Source organism: Typopeltis vanoorti, chromosome 3 (genome assembly GCF_054136105.1).
Source record: "Typopeltis vanoorti isolate ZY-2024b chromosome 3, IOZ_Tvanoo_1.0, whole genome shotgun sequence".
Taxonomy (NCBI): Eukaryota; Metazoa; Arthropoda; class Arachnida; order Uropygi; family Thelyphonidae; genus Typopeltis; species Typopeltis vanoorti.
The window spans coordinates 159,616,179-159,632,048 of NC_143551.1; the positions used below are offsets into that span (position 1 = coordinate 159,616,179).

At 34.1% G+C, this 15,870-nt stretch overlaps 1 protein-coding gene across 3 annotated transcripts in view; it reads right to left on the reverse strand.

Annotated features, from left to right (window-relative positions):
* Positions 1-15,870, reverse strand: part of LOC150108703 (protein turtle homolog B-like) — a 213,518-nt gene that overhangs the window by 51,907 nt on the left and 145,741 nt on the right. For all 3 annotated transcript variants that reach the window (XM_090416171.1, XM_090416172.1, XM_090416169.1), the window contains 2 exons: positions 7,013-7,123; positions 6-209 (listed from right to left, as the gene is read on the reverse strand). In XM_090416171.1, the coding sequence (XP_090272297.1) occupies positions 6-209; positions 7,013-7,123 (315 nt within the window). The remainder of the gene's footprint in view (positions 1-5; positions 210-7,012; positions 7,124-15,870) is intronic.

The following is a 15,870-nucleotide window of genomic DNA, read 5'->3' on the forward strand; positions in this document are numbered from 1 at the left end:
CTTACGGTTCATATCTATCTTCACAGAAGAACTGATGGGCACAGTGACGTTGTTGTTGTACGCTTGACACGTGATGATAGTCATCAAGTCAGACTTTTGGAGCTCTAAAAGTAGAAGATCGTTTCGGACAATCCCCTCAGAAAGAACTTCGAAACTGTCGTCTATTACGGTTGATCCCTTCCACCATGTGACAGAAGGAGGAGGAGTACCTGTTGATAGAGAGAGAGAGAATTATAATTATACTATGATTGCAGTAGTTTTGAATATCAGAATTATTGTCTTGAAACTATTACGATAATCAAGATGGAGATGTATTATTTATTTTTTACAATATATGTATATACGCGCGCACCTCTCCCCCCCCCCCCAACATATACACATGTCAGAAAATATGTGTACGTTAAGCACTTTCATTAACTCTAGTGATTAAATGCATGTCATAAGGTAAAGCGGACGCTGTTCAGTCTGCACTTATTCTTTCTTAGCCAACAGGTAAGCAAGGTGTAGATATGCAATGTAGCTAATTACATTCACCTTTCTTTGTCTGTAGAGGTATAGAAATGATCTGCATAGAATACACTTTTTATTTATTTATTTTTTATTTTATTATCATTGAAGAGCTCATGAGCTCTTCAGCTTATGAGCACTGTTGATGTAATTTAGCACTAAATTGCATCAACAGAGCAATCTTAAGGAACTAACTGACAGAACAAAATCCCGTATAGGACTCCGATATAGAACAAACATGGATTAACCTTTAGTGCCAATCCTTCATGGGTGGGATTCAAATAAAAAGAGGAAAAGGGCAAATCCACTGTGGTATGGATGTTTTGTGAATTTTTTAGGTTGCAGGCAATTTTCCTCGTGTAATGGGAGACCAGAAACCTATTTATTAAAGATCTGAGCTGACTTGAAAAGTTCCTCCAGTTCTCCAACAGGATGCTAGTCTTCCACCCGATTAAAAAAATCGTAAAATCCTATAAAAACATCCTTGCCACAGTGCAGGGTGAACGCATAGCTCATTGATGACTGGAAAGTGCAGATGGTCTATTAATTATAGCTACTTTTTTTAAATAACGAAATCTGTGGTGAGTTCATAATTAAACAGAAACACACGTATTAACCACAGTGAAAATTATTTAATTGTAAATATTTCATCCTAAGTATCTTAGGACATCATCAGTACAGTAGTTTAAACAATAATAGGAATAGCATACAGTTAGGGCGCATGATTACAATAGAATCTCATTAAACGTGCGTAACGTGTTACAGAAGTAAAAAAAAACTAACAATAATTATTTTACACAATTTTGTATGACAATTTCCCACACTTGAGGAATAGTAAGAACGTCGTTGCGGTTTAAATTTGGTCTGTGTAGTAGGGCTTTAGAACTTTCTTTAAATAAACGTTCATGTTTATATAAAGATCTATGTAAAAGTTTAGACTTTTCCCAATGGATCCTATGGCTTGGATTTTGAACTCCCTGTTGAGAGAGGCCAGATAGAATTAGAAGTAATCAAGAAACCAGGAATTAGAAGTAATCAAAAATACAGCCATCCTAAATGGATATAATCCTAAAACAACTCAAAAAATCATCAGTCACTTTCCCAGACATCAAACCAGACAAGAAGTTTTAAAAGAGATATACCGTGAGTGGACATATCGATACAAAATTAATAACGAAAAAAACTCACGTACAAAGATTATTTAGTAGTATAATTTTCGCCTGTGTGTCAATTTGAGCTTAATGTACTGAAGATGCCTGTGATACACAGGCGAAAATTATACTATTAAATAATCTTTGTACGTGAGTTTTTTCCGTTATTAATTTTGTACAGACAAGAAGAAGTCCATGGGATTCCCATACCTTACGTCAAAGGCATCTCCGAACGTCTTTCTAAAATTATGAAGAAATGCCATTTTGCCACTACTTACAAACCTATCAACCAGATTTACAACTTGTTACCTTCTCCTAAGGACAAACTCTCACCTTTGATGTTGCCTGGTGTTTATGAGATTCCATGCTCATGCAAATTGTCTTACTTTGGACAGACAGGTAGGTCTGTTCAGAAACGCATCTCGGAACATCAAGACCACATTCGTCTTTTTAAACCGCAGAAATCTGGCCTCTCTCATCACGGAATTGAAAATCCAAGCCATAGGATCCATTGGGAAAAGTCTAAACTTTTACACAGATCTTTATATAAACATGAACGTTTATATAAAGAAAGTTCTGAAGCTCTACTACACAGACCAAATTTAAACCGCAACGACGTTCTTACTATTCCTCAAGTGTGGGAAATTGTCATACAAAATTGTGTAAAATAATTATTGTTAGTTTTTTTTTTTTACTTCTGTAACACGTTACGCACGTTTAATGAGATTCTATTGTAATCATGCGCACTAACTGTATGTTATTCCTATTATTGTTTAAACTACTATACTGATGATGTCCTAAGATACTTAGGATGAAATATTTACAATTAAATAACTTTCACTGCGGTTAATACGTGTGTTTCTTTTAATTATAGCTACTTTTATTGTAATTTCTGCCACCAAATTTATATATTAAATATATTTATATTTGTATATATGAAAAAAAGGTATGTCAGAATTGCTTCAGCAACTTTAGAGAACGGCGCTACTCTTACAGAAATCAGTAGCTATGTTTTAAGTTTTGTTTATGTTTTGATATTTGGAATTTTGTGTCCAGTTCAGGAACTTTTGCAAGTGATATTGCATTAACCATTGTTGATTTCTACAAGAGATGGCAGCACAATTATTTCAAGAATAATCACGGGATTTTATTTTTATTTTTAAATTATTGATTCTGTAAAATTGGCTGCAGAGATGCTTTCGTATACTAAAAGTTAACCTGAAAAATATATCAGTAGTACTTGATTTTTAAGCATTTTTGACAAATAAAACTCTGAATCATAATGCTCATACTTCATTTAGCTGATGCTATTTGGTTCTGCCGTAAATTCAGTCACTTCTAGAATTCAAAGTTTTAAAGTGTGATTTGTAATTCACAATAATTAGACGATACTTTAGTGCAAATAGACAGCTAGTGGCAATTGCGTTGCTCAGCCCATATCGGCAATGGCCTTTGATTGGAAAGATTTGGGTTAATCCCGTGCAGGACCCGAAGGGTCTTTATAAGGGATTTATCAAGGGAAGTTAAAGCCAGTCTCTTACGGAGGTAGCCAATTTTTCATCCTGTTAACCTGGAGGTTTTCTTTCCACAAGCAGGCAAACCAGCCTGCTGAATGCCACATATTTACAGATACAAGGCGCGCACAATTAGAGGGATGCATGAAATTCGACCCTCTTGGATGGAAGACATGAAGAGAGAGCTGTAACCAAAACTACAAGATATACGTTACAGATTACGTGACTGGTACCACTTGAAGGGATGTTCTGAGTACTTCGGAACCATTAAAAATTCGAGTGTTTTTAAAAAATAAGAAAAATAAATTTAACAACAATTTACCAATAAATAAATAAAACGTCTTAAATTATAGATACTAAAAATGACCCCAAAACCTAAACTAACCTTAAATAACAAAATACCACAAAGTTAAAAAAACAAACAAAAAACGTCTCATCAAACATGCCTTCTTACAATTGAATTCATAATAACATTGCACCATTCTTTATAAAGACTCTATGCTCCAAGGCTTTTAGATAAATATAAGTACAAGAAACCGTCACGAACATCTTCTAAAAAAAAGGAGAAAGTTTAAAAAATCAAGTAAATCATTTCGCGTCTCGGACTCTTTGTCATTGATAAATTACGTTTTAAAGCGATTGAAATCAACATACTGGCACTGTAGTACATCTGGTGCCACCTGCTGGCCATAATGAGTTAGTATGCCCAATTTGCTTTGCTTATGTTTTCAGTGAGTTCAAATTATTTGAAATTAAGGTAGAAGCAATTAAGACTATGGGGACATCGTATTTCTTCTAGTCTGTTTGTTTTACGAGATAAAAACTCGATTTTTCTCGAAGGACAAAAAAAAAATTTTCATCTCTACATAAGACCTGTTAACTGGCCTCAAATTAGAAAAAAATGATAAACATTCCGTATAAAATATCCTTATAACTTTTTATAAGAGCTTTTCAAACTCAGGTCTTTCAGACCAAAGGAAAAGGAAATTGAAGTAGTTATTTATTGAGGGCTTCCCTGCTGATAGTCACTCTCTATCGACGATGCTCTTTGGTTGTTAAAACCTCCATTCGAATCTCTTCCAGGAAATGAGAAACCTTTATAAAAGCTTTTCAACGGAAGATTCAGCAGGGTACTGAAAAATTTTACTCCTGGAAACTAGGATTTTGCATTTCGCAAAACGACCAGAAAAACACCTCCAAACACGCGGACATAATACACTGTCGTCAATGCCTTAATTGCTTTGGCTGTAATTCAACGACTGCAAAATTGACTGCTGTGAGTCATTATCAATAGATATTCTATGAGGCTTTGTACCGAATTTGTCTAAACCGAATTTGTCTAAACATAGCAGATACACGCATTTCCTGCGTCTTTGTAGGATTCGGTCTCTGTATGCATGCTCTATCACAGTTACATAAATGGGCAGCAATCGCAAATGTTAATACGTGATAGAACTACAACTTCATCTAGTGTCAAAAAAGTAGAAACTCTGATTATGTGAGCCTTGGGGACTGAATGAAGATTGGTGGAATTTGGGCTGTACACTTCTCTGTTTCTTCTTGCAGAAAATAAGGGATTAATGGAAGTAAAGCTATTGACTAGTGAAATATACAGATTTGTATGCTATTCATGTACTTTCTGAAACTCATTTACATATGACTGGCCTGGTTGGATGAGTGGTTAGCGTACCCGCTAACCAACCAATAGGTCGCGGGCTCAAATTCAGCTGTGGGCATGGATGTTTGTGATTGTCTTTAGGTGGGAGATGAATTTCATTGTCCGGTGTGAGACCATCCCCCGCTTATTTCAGGCCTGAAGTGGTTTGAAAAAGTTCCACGTTTGATCTAGAGCAGGGTTTCCGGACTATGCAAACATAAAACATTACAAAAAATATATGTATAAAATTGATAAAAATGGAAAACAATTCTTAGCCAATTTACGATACCAAGTGTACTATAGGTTTACTAATAACCTTTAGTGGGTGGGAACACATAAAAAACTTTTGTATCCAATTCTAATTACATTTTAATTTGCACACATTTTCAAATTATTATTCACGCTAGGTAATTTTTATCACTCCTTTCGCCCCCTTAATTTTTCACTGAAATATACGAGTCATTTTATGTTTCTTAATATTTTACGATAGATTAATAATATTTTTCTTCATTTTTAATTTATTTCAATATTTAACGATGCAAAACTACAAAATGAATGGCTTCTTCATTTTCTCTTTGGTTAAGATAGAATTCGCATGGAATTGTGTTACGTTGAAGCACATTTGTACATAAAGGTCACTTTACAGTACAATTTTCAAAGATTAACAACGTTGGCATGTTATTTGCACTTCAGTACCAGTCAGATTAAAGAGAATTCAAAGTACTTTGAAATATATCTCGTTATATGGGAGTGAATATTCACTACACCTTAATTTAAACGCGAACGACTTCACAAACGAAATTCTGTGACTGAAAAGGCAGATTTCTGTGATTTGTTGCAAGTAACTGGAGATGCCATGCATAAGTCGCATCCGAAGTTATGCTGCGCAGTTAAAAGTTTGTTACAATGGGAGAAATGGAGTGACGGAAAGCAAGGCGAATGGAGATTCACTTTCTCATCTCACATACCCAGACATCTACAACTATGGTGGAGAGAAGTAGCTGACAGATGTGAAAAGGAAATCCTTTATTTAACCAGAGAATTTGTCTCGATACTAAGCTTGAATTCTGAAATCTGATCGCTCGGAAACAGTATAGACGAAGCCAATGAGATATGATATAAGGGACCTTTGATCTTACTAATTAAAGACATTTGGCGTGCTAATCGTAGTCTATTTTAGCATGTGACGTAAGTTATTGGAGATGCTAACGGCTTATGTTACAAGTGACTGTAAGTGTTAGAAGTAACAATACGCCTCGCGTGATCTAGTGACAGTCATGCAGTAGTTTCTAGGGTAAAGTAACACTAACCAGTGGTCAACCATCGTGAAATTAAAACTAATTTGAAGAAGGTTGACCTAATTCTTAAAATACATTTTCCATTTATTTTGTTCTACCGGACTGCCAATAGTTTGGGGGGAATGAAGCTTGGAAGAACATAGCAAAGTTGATAGGAAGTCTAAGCTAGGAGTTGCGAAGTTAAAATACCTCCTGCAGAATTCTGAAAATGACGCTGACAAGCATTGTTTTTCAGGAAAAAGTATTGCCATAATTTCGTTGTTAATTAAACAAACTGATTCCTATAAGAGTCTGATTTATTTTTAATGCATTTAAGAATTTTTGACGCGTAAAAATTCGATTATATGTCGATCTCTAAAAATTTCCATGCTGTCATTTACGAGCAAACCAGTTGATGTTACTGACCCCTAACGAAATAGGTGGGAAAAAATTGTTTGCTAAAATACAGCACTTTCAGGTATGGATTAAAAATGCAGTGCCGATTAAAGCTAAATAAATGTAATGGATTGGATAAGTTCCCCTCCATAATTTTGTTTTAGAAAGAACATAACTTTAAAACGAAACGTTATCAAATTAAATGAAAAATTATTATTCAAATTTAATATAATTTTTAAATAAAACAATGGCAAATGATTTTCATTGCACAGTATGAGAACTCCAATCTGCTTACTGAAGATCTGAAAGTAACTTAAATCAGATTATCGAAACCTTAATCAACTCAGAATACTAAATGCGAAATACAATTCCTATCTTTTGTGAGCAGGATTGTCATCAGAACTAAAATGAATTACCGAAGGATTCAAGCAAAGTGCGTTTCATAGTAAACTAATCTAAGCACACAATTCTTCAATATGCACAGAAAGCAAATGTCAGTCTGTTTCTTACCTCCTAAGCTTTCACACTTGAGATTTAAATCTTTACCCTCGTCGTATGGCCCGATAACACCAGACAGTTCTTGATCATTTTCGTCCAGTATTGCTATTTCTCTCGGAGGAACTAAACCAAAAGAGAACATAGGGGTACATTAAAATACAGCAGTGATTTATTTGAATAAACAATGATTGCCTTAAGCTGTCGACTGACGCAGCCCTTCTTATAAAACAAAGCGTCAGTAAACTCAATTTTTATTGTATAATTTCCTCCTTCTCTCTGTGTGTGTGTGTGTGTGTGTGTGTGTGTCCTTTCTTGATAACTTTTTCAATCTGCATGTTGATTAGGGCCTCATTAATTATGCTGGCACAAATTAATGAATTAATTATCTTTAATTATAATAACATTCATGGCTGCAGTCACATTTGCAAGAGGTATGTGGCTATCATTTTTTTTTAATTTTTTTTAATATCACGTTGTATATTTTCACTTTCAAATCACGGATTATTCTTAATCTTTCATATATTATTACTAAATGTAACTATGAATAATAATAATAATAATAATAATAATAATAATAATAATTTTTTTTTCTAGAGAATCCTTTACATTGTTAAGCAAATAAGGATGCATTCGATGTTGTCTGCATTAGTATGGTGCTCCGAAAATCTTAATATTTTGTGAGATATTGTAAATAGCGATTCTGTAAATCACCAGAGAATAGAATTTCATGAATTTTATACTTTTTCCATTGAATAACAAAGAAAAGGTAACGATATTCAAGTATATAGCAGCAACAACACAAATAGAGCCGGTGATAATAAATATATGAGAAATTTAAGTCAGTAGAAACCTCAGGGTAACCATGATGGAGACAGCGCAGTTTTATTACTTTCCAATGAATTCATGAAAAAAAGAGATAATAAAATTCCCCACAGGACTACTGATGCACTTTTATAACCTTGACCCACATGGAAGACTATAAAAGATTCAATCATCATCACCACACAACTCGCAGTGTCGGAAGGAAAATCATAAACAACAGATCACTCACCCACTCAGGGATCCGTAGGAAGAAACGAGTAAACAGGAGAGACTGAAGTTGAAAGTATGGACCCAGAACGATGAAGCCAAATTTCAAAACTTTTATCATATTCGAAAGACCGAACTCTCAGCCATTATTGGAAAACGCGTGGAACTTTTCCAACTGTCGGGTATTGCAGATGAAGTCACCTTCTGTGTATTATAAAGCAGAGATGGAAGAAGAGCAAGCGAAGGAGAAGTCCACTTATTCACTATCATTTCTTTCTTTCTTTTTCTTGTTGGGGCACGGCCGTAAGTTTTCAGCGTGGACACTTGAAATTAAGCACCGCAAGTGCATATGCAGTAATTTGTATGGTATTCCAGCTTAGGATGATGATGTTTTTTTTAAATTTTTTTATTATTTTCATTTTGATTAAAAACGAGTAATAATGGTAATTCAAGTTACACAATATTAGCTGCATTTAGATATTTTTATTTTCATTTATTTTTGGCTTCATTTAACTCTTATCATATTTCTATCTAATACTCTAATGTGATATATTCTCTATGTACTTCCATATATACGAGGAGGGGGACTAAAATTGTGATAATGACCATGTAGGAATTGAGTTGTCTGACATGTCTTTTTATATACCCTAAAAAAAAGAACAAACTATTACAATTTGATGAAACATGGGAGTTAAAGAGTTTTAAGATATGTTATTTCCTGTGGTTATATCAGTTGCTTTAATATCATTTTTGTTCTAGGTGTTTATCAGATCTTTTTAGCTCCCTCATCGTAAGATATTACAAGTTTGGTCACTTTACGGACATTTCGTTTGAAACTTAATCACCATTCTCTTTAACTGGTAGAATGATTTTTTAAAGCTTTGATGAGAGAAACCTATTTTTTTTTTATTCGCAACCATTGGTGTGGTTGAAAATAAAAGAACGGTACCTTATCCACAATGAAGACCTCATCGTTGAAAATGGTTGCTGCGAAGTTAGGGACATGCCCGATGGAATGGAAAAAACATCTACTGTTCCAATGAGTCGCGATTCTTGTTGAATGAATCATATGAACGGCCACGCGTATTGCATATACACCTTGGGATAATGAATCCTTTCGTGCATAGTTTCAATACCGCCTTCAACAAGGAAGATTGATGAAGGCGGTATTGTTCGTTAGAATAATTAGGACATGTTACTACTGACTAATGACCTTTTCCTACTGGTGTCTCGAAACAACCCACCTGCACTTTGCCATATTGCACATATTCTGAGATAGATTCTTCCAAGAAATTAATGAGCCATGTGACAGGATTTTCCTGTAAGAACTAGTTCGAGGAACACACAACAGACATAATCAATCGCAACATCGACCGATGTCACCATTGCATCTTCTTCCATTAAGAGATTGTGGAATGTCTTGTGGATTCCATAACCACATCCATAACCATAGATGTCTGTGTGGATGGAATCCACACAGACATCTATGGAATCAACACCACGGAGAGGTCGTTAAAGTGGTGTGTTCTGAACTAATTAGGATAAAAAGAATAGAATCTATATTATATACATTTCACACGCGAACTATGCAACAGCCATTCTAGGTTGATTTAGATGCTATACGTAAAAATGCATATTTATTGAAACAGACAATAATTAAAGGAAACTATGGAGAAAACGAATGATCGTATATCAGGAGTTGGAAAACTGCGGCTCTCAGGACAATATTGGTTTTCATTGCCTTTTTTCTATAGTATATTATATATATATATATAGACCGCGCGGTTAGCCTAGTGGCTTTGCACTTCGCAACCATATGCCTGGGGAAGGAGTGTCCCAGGTTCGATTCCCGTTGTAGACGTGAGGAATTTGAGGATCTTCCTCAGGCATAGCCAAGTTAGCCGGTCTTGGGCGCGGTCAGTAGGGCTTTTTCCGCCAGTTTATCTGGCATTTAAAGCAGAAAAACCGGCCCCGTGCCTCTACAGGCAAAAATATATCCACCCCAGCGGCAGACCAGGCGACGGGTCAGTTGGGAGTAGTACTATCAAGAAGTCGCATCTAAATAAGACGCGGACCCTGCATAGGAAGCGGGAATAACGTGTAGAAGAGGAAGATATATATATATATATATATATATATATATATATATATAGTGTGTACCAATATTAGAATATTTTATTTCGTAAATACTTTTAAGATAAGTAAAAGAAACATATTGTGACTTTACATTTTTAGCTTTTAAATGTTTCCGGCCAAAAGGGTTGTTGATGTGGTTTTTATTATCGTATTTGGTTGGCAAAAAGTGTTTCGACATTTTATGGCCTGTGTCGCTCTCGCCAAATTTATTTCCAAAAGTGACTACTATGATCGCTGCATTACCAACCGCCTCTGTTGCCTGGACTGTGCATCATCACTCTTCATGCCTTCTTCCATCACTCTTCACAAGTTACGTGCTTGTGGTGGTAACGGAACATGACTAGTGAATTTTAGTGTAGATAAGTACTTTTCTGATTAATAATTAATTATGATTGATTTTAGTGAAAGTTATAAAACTCTTGTTTAAAATGCCTGAGTAACAGAAGAGTATAAAATTGAAATACGAACAAGAAATGTGAGTGTTTAACCAACAATGGGAGGACGATTTTGCTTTTACTGTTAAGGGTAGAAGGGCTTTGTGTCTTATCTGTCATACAACCATCAGCCATTTTAAAGCCAGTAATGTAAAGTGTCACCACGAATGTAATCATAAAAAGTTTGCATCTGAATTTCCTTCTGAATCAGAACGAAAAAAACAAGATAAAAAGATTGAAATCTAATTTAGTCACTCAAAAAATAACCTATTTTCCCTCTGTAAAAAGTGGTTTTGGTACTAAAACTAGTTTTGTTATAGCTTGGAATATTGCTCGAAGTGAAGTACCTTACAGCCATGGAGAATTTGTAAAAAAGAATATTGGTGATGTGATTGCAATTCGCGCTCCAGAGAACTCAAAATTTAAACAGGCAATGGAACAAATTCCTATCTACTTCTGCACTGCTGAGAGACGTATTTCTGAAATATTTTCTGCGGCTCTTGAACATTCAAAAACGTATTACATAACTTTTTTTGTCGGAAAATTCCGTGATCACAACTCGAATTGCATCCAAATTCATTACATCTGTAAACTTAAGAAATGAATTATGTCTTCCCTGCTAGAAGCACTTTTGAGTTCTCTCTCTCTCTCTCTCTCTCTCTCTTTGTAGGCTCTTATTACCGAAGAACTTGCCCACCCCTGTCATATATATTCATCACCCATATGGAGAGTAGAGTAAGAAGAAGAAGGTATTGGTTTTTTTTCTCCCTCAAAATATTCAGTTTCAGAACACACATATTGATACCCAATACCCAATTCCAGTTGTCTTTCTACCCAAATAACAACCCATCAAGGTTAGCCCAGAATTCATTTCCTCAGTTACTAAATGATATGTATCGGATCAATCCCAAGTTCAGACACACACTTTGACAGTATGACATTTTTACATAACCACACGAGTTTGATAATTATACATCAATATCATTTTTTCAGTTCTAGAAATATATTTCGGTTTCCGAGGGGGCACACTGAGGGCCAGGAAAAACCAGCATGAAAATGATCCAATAATGGGGGGGGGATTGCTTTATGCTCTGCGTAGCATACATTTATGTTTTAATTTTTTTCATTACATTCTTACCCGCTTTGGATTAAAATATTTTTAATGTGACTCCCACTCACGAAATGTTGTATATCTATAAGTACAATAGCCCCGTGGGGTAGTCTAAGGTATTTTGTAATTTGTTTTGTAAATTTTTATACTTTATTTTTACATAATCCGGAAACTTCTCAAACCAAACATGGAACTTTTACTGACCACTTCATGCCTCCAATCAGTCTCACAAAACCATGAGTTTCATCTCACACCAATTTGCCCAACATAATATTCGAACTAGCGGACTGTTGGTTGGAGAACGGATACGTGAGCCAAGCGTCAACCAGGCTGGCATGGCATATCTGAAATATTATCCTTTGGACATAATCTGGGTTTGTGATCTATATCATAGTTTCTGTGTTGTCTCGTGGCTGTATTATGAACTTCTAGTACTGAAATAGTGGAATTCTATCCAGACGCATTAAGCACAAGGACTGGCCAGTATATAGCAGGTTAATCTCCTCAGTTTTATGAATTTTGGAATTAAAAACATCGTAGTTTCTTTCAGGAAAAAAGAAAAACTGCCGACTTGCACCAAACTTTTAACTAAATAAATAAACCAACTGAGAAAACTTTCTGTGGGCGATGACTAGAAATGATCGATCGATAGTAAATTGAAGTCATTCACTATTGATCTAGTATCATAGAAGTCGAAGTTACCATGAGGTCCCACAGGATATTTCATTTATTCATTCATTCTTTTTTTCTTTTTATAGATTTTTTTTAGCGTGAGAAACAGCAAAAGTTGAAAACAAAAGTCACTGGAAAATCTGTTCTCTAGATAATCCTTTATTGTTTTCAGAAAACTGATAATCTAGAAAAAAATCTTGAATTTACTCTGTCTAGATTATTAGTCTAAGGTGGACTGCAGTAAAAAGCGTTACGTAAAAAAGTTTGGTTTAGGTATCTTTTCTGAAATTTAAGAAATGAAGTGAGAAAAGCAATTAATTCTTCTAGAAATCAGACGGGGAAACTTTGATCGCCTTACATGAAGTAAGGCGATCAGAGACGGGTCTAGTATTTCCCGCCAAGGTCTAGTAATATACTGACCGCAGCCAATCTATTTACGAACTTCTGCTAAACCTTTTTTTAGCTGTTTCGTAAAAATTGAGGCAAGACCAAGATTACAATATTTTTTTGAGTCTGAATCTTTTGTTTAATTTTTTAGTTGTAACTGTGAATATCAATCGAAACATAAGAGGGCAAGTCGCAGTTCGTTATATCCTCAGGAACTTTTTTTTGTTGGAAGATTCCGTGATCACAACTCGAATTGCATCCAAATACTTTACATCTGTAAACTTAAGAAATGAATTATGTCTTCCCTGCTTGAAGCATTTTTGAGTTCTCTCCCTCTTTGCAGGATTTTGATAACCACCAGGGTATTGGCACTGTTCATCTAAACATACTGCTGATATACTTTTAAGTTATGGGGGGTAGAAAATTAAAGTAATTTATTAGTACTAATTCTATAGTAGTTTATTTTTTGACTCGATCCAACTTGGTACTTGGTGGCAAGTCAAAGATGAATAGAAGTGAAGAAAATGAGCGCATGCAACTGAATTTAGCTTATTATATAAATCCCAACAGAATGCATAAATCTAGTTGTTTCCTTTGTTTCAGTCAGTACAAATTAGTTACTTTAAAGTAAAAATATCAAAGTAAAATGAACGAGAACCATCATCAAAATATTCGTTGAAATCAGAAGACAGATTTAGAGAGTGAAATTTACAGACAGACTACAGCTTTTCAGTGTTGATTATGTAGATTATCTTTTTTTAAAATATAACCATAAAATGAACAAAGGCAGTTTTGGGAATCATATAGAAAATGCCGAACTTTGCTATTATATTCCTTGCAAATTCATCGCATTCGATGAAATCACCGAAGAGAAACTTCATTAACTACATTTTTAAAACTAGCATTTGAAATTTTATTATTTAGAACACTTTTCCCCCCCAAAAAATTAAAAACGAGGAAAATTATTAAATGCTTACCACTTACTATCAGGATCATATAATAAAATTTAAGTGTTTCCAAACCTAAATTTTATTTGTAAAATGGAAATGACATAAATTATTTATTTAATTTGAATATGTAAGAATAATCTGAAGTAGGATCTGATTGTTAAATTTTGAAAACAAGTAAAAATATTGCCACATCGTAAGCAACTGTTTTTTGTTATATAGGTATCTTTTATTAAGTGACAAATTTATAAGGAGAGAAAGGGGGAAAATAAACCAATAATATAGCAAGGGATCTCTTAGTATAAGTAAAAATAAGCAATTGAATTGTTAAATAAACTATTTAAAAAAAGAAAAAATATTGGGTCCATCTAGTTTTATAGTAAAATAGAAAGTGTGTAAAATTTGATGAAGAAAGGGGAAGGTCCAACGGTTCTTGAAATATAAGACAAAAACTGCATACATTGGGATAATAAATTACCTTAGTAGTAATCCGGTCACTATAAACCAGATCAAGATCAAGATAAGATATGTAATCGTGACGTCATGAGTATGGAATGTTTGGAATTTCCCCCAGGGAAATTACAAACATTCCATACTCATGACGTCACGATTACTTATCTTTTCTTGATCTTGATCTGGTTTGTAGTGACCGGACTACTACTTACCTTGGATCTAAAACTATAGGATTCAATCATAGCATACGGGTTTCAAACAGTGAAGTGGGAATGTCATGCAAAATTTGGTCAAGATAAGTTTGAGAATTCTGAGATATAAATTAAAAACTTAATAATACATGCAGGATAAGGAGTCAAAATTGTGGGTTCTAATAGTCTATGGTCATCCCCTATTCAGACAGTCATACCTTACAAAATTTAGTGGCCATAGATCCAAGTGTATACAGTAGATAAATATTAACTTTTATTTATTTGAAGTATAAATCAGATAGTAAACTGCATTAGCTATTTACTGGTGTTCGAGCTGTGCAGTAGTTTTTTGTGGGCGCAACATATGCAGAAAACGCATTTTTGAAACACTACATGAAATATTATTTTAAGAATTTCACATAACGTTGTTTGATAAAAATCATATTTGCTTTGTAATTGTAATTATTGTAATTACAATTACAATAATTACTCATTGTAATTTCCCCTAATGTGTGAGATTTAAACTCGCATTAAAACCTTTCAGTATCTTGAAAATGTATCAGAGTCAAAATTAATAGAAGTCGAGTTCAGAACTTTCTAGTGAGTTTCTTAAAATACTTAAATACAACAATTGGACAGCTCTGTCTAGTTGTCCAATTTTTCTTTCGGTCTGACAATCTTCTGGAGCACATAGAGACAAAACGCGAGAAAATTTTATTGCAATAATTCGGCTCTTGCTGGTTTAATAAAATTTGGAATTTCATGTGAAACCAATAAAGTTTTCATGAGATATAGTTTCCGTCAGATAACTTGCATTGGTAAAATGAGTTGAATGGATATTAATAATTCCCGAATACGAAATTTGTAAAATTTGGTATTCGGGATCAGTATTAAACTTTTGCCTTTTAATGGGATAAAGTAGGCTTAGCACATGTTTAATATAGAAAAAATGATATTATGAAGCCTTTCTATAATTGTCTGCAACCATTCCCTTACATTTGCTGAGTTTACAGCGAACACATATTAATACATGCACGAACGAACAGTTTCATTGAAATTAATAAACATTAATTACAAGTATGAAGATGGGAGTCAGTTACGATATTTCCAACGTAAAAGTATACTTCAGAACCCGTTATTTTAACTATGGGTTTATTCAGAAAGATAAATAAAAGAAAAATAACGCAAATTGTCGAAAGAAAAACGGAACAGGCAATCAAGCAGCTAATGCTCCCTGAAAATAGTAAAAATAGTGAAAATAAAAATTTATTGACTTCATATTTAAAGAACATCGAAAAATGAAGGACATTTATTAATTGATTCAGTTAAAGACAGGATGACTCAGTAGACAGGTTAACATTTACCTTTACCCTTAACTCTATAATACATGCATTTAATACATTTGACATGACGTAAGTAACAACAGAAATAAGTCTGCTAATAAAAAAATTTATCTTAGTTTCAAAGATGGATTTTTGTAGCCATTTCTCGCCTCTATTTAGCAGGACTG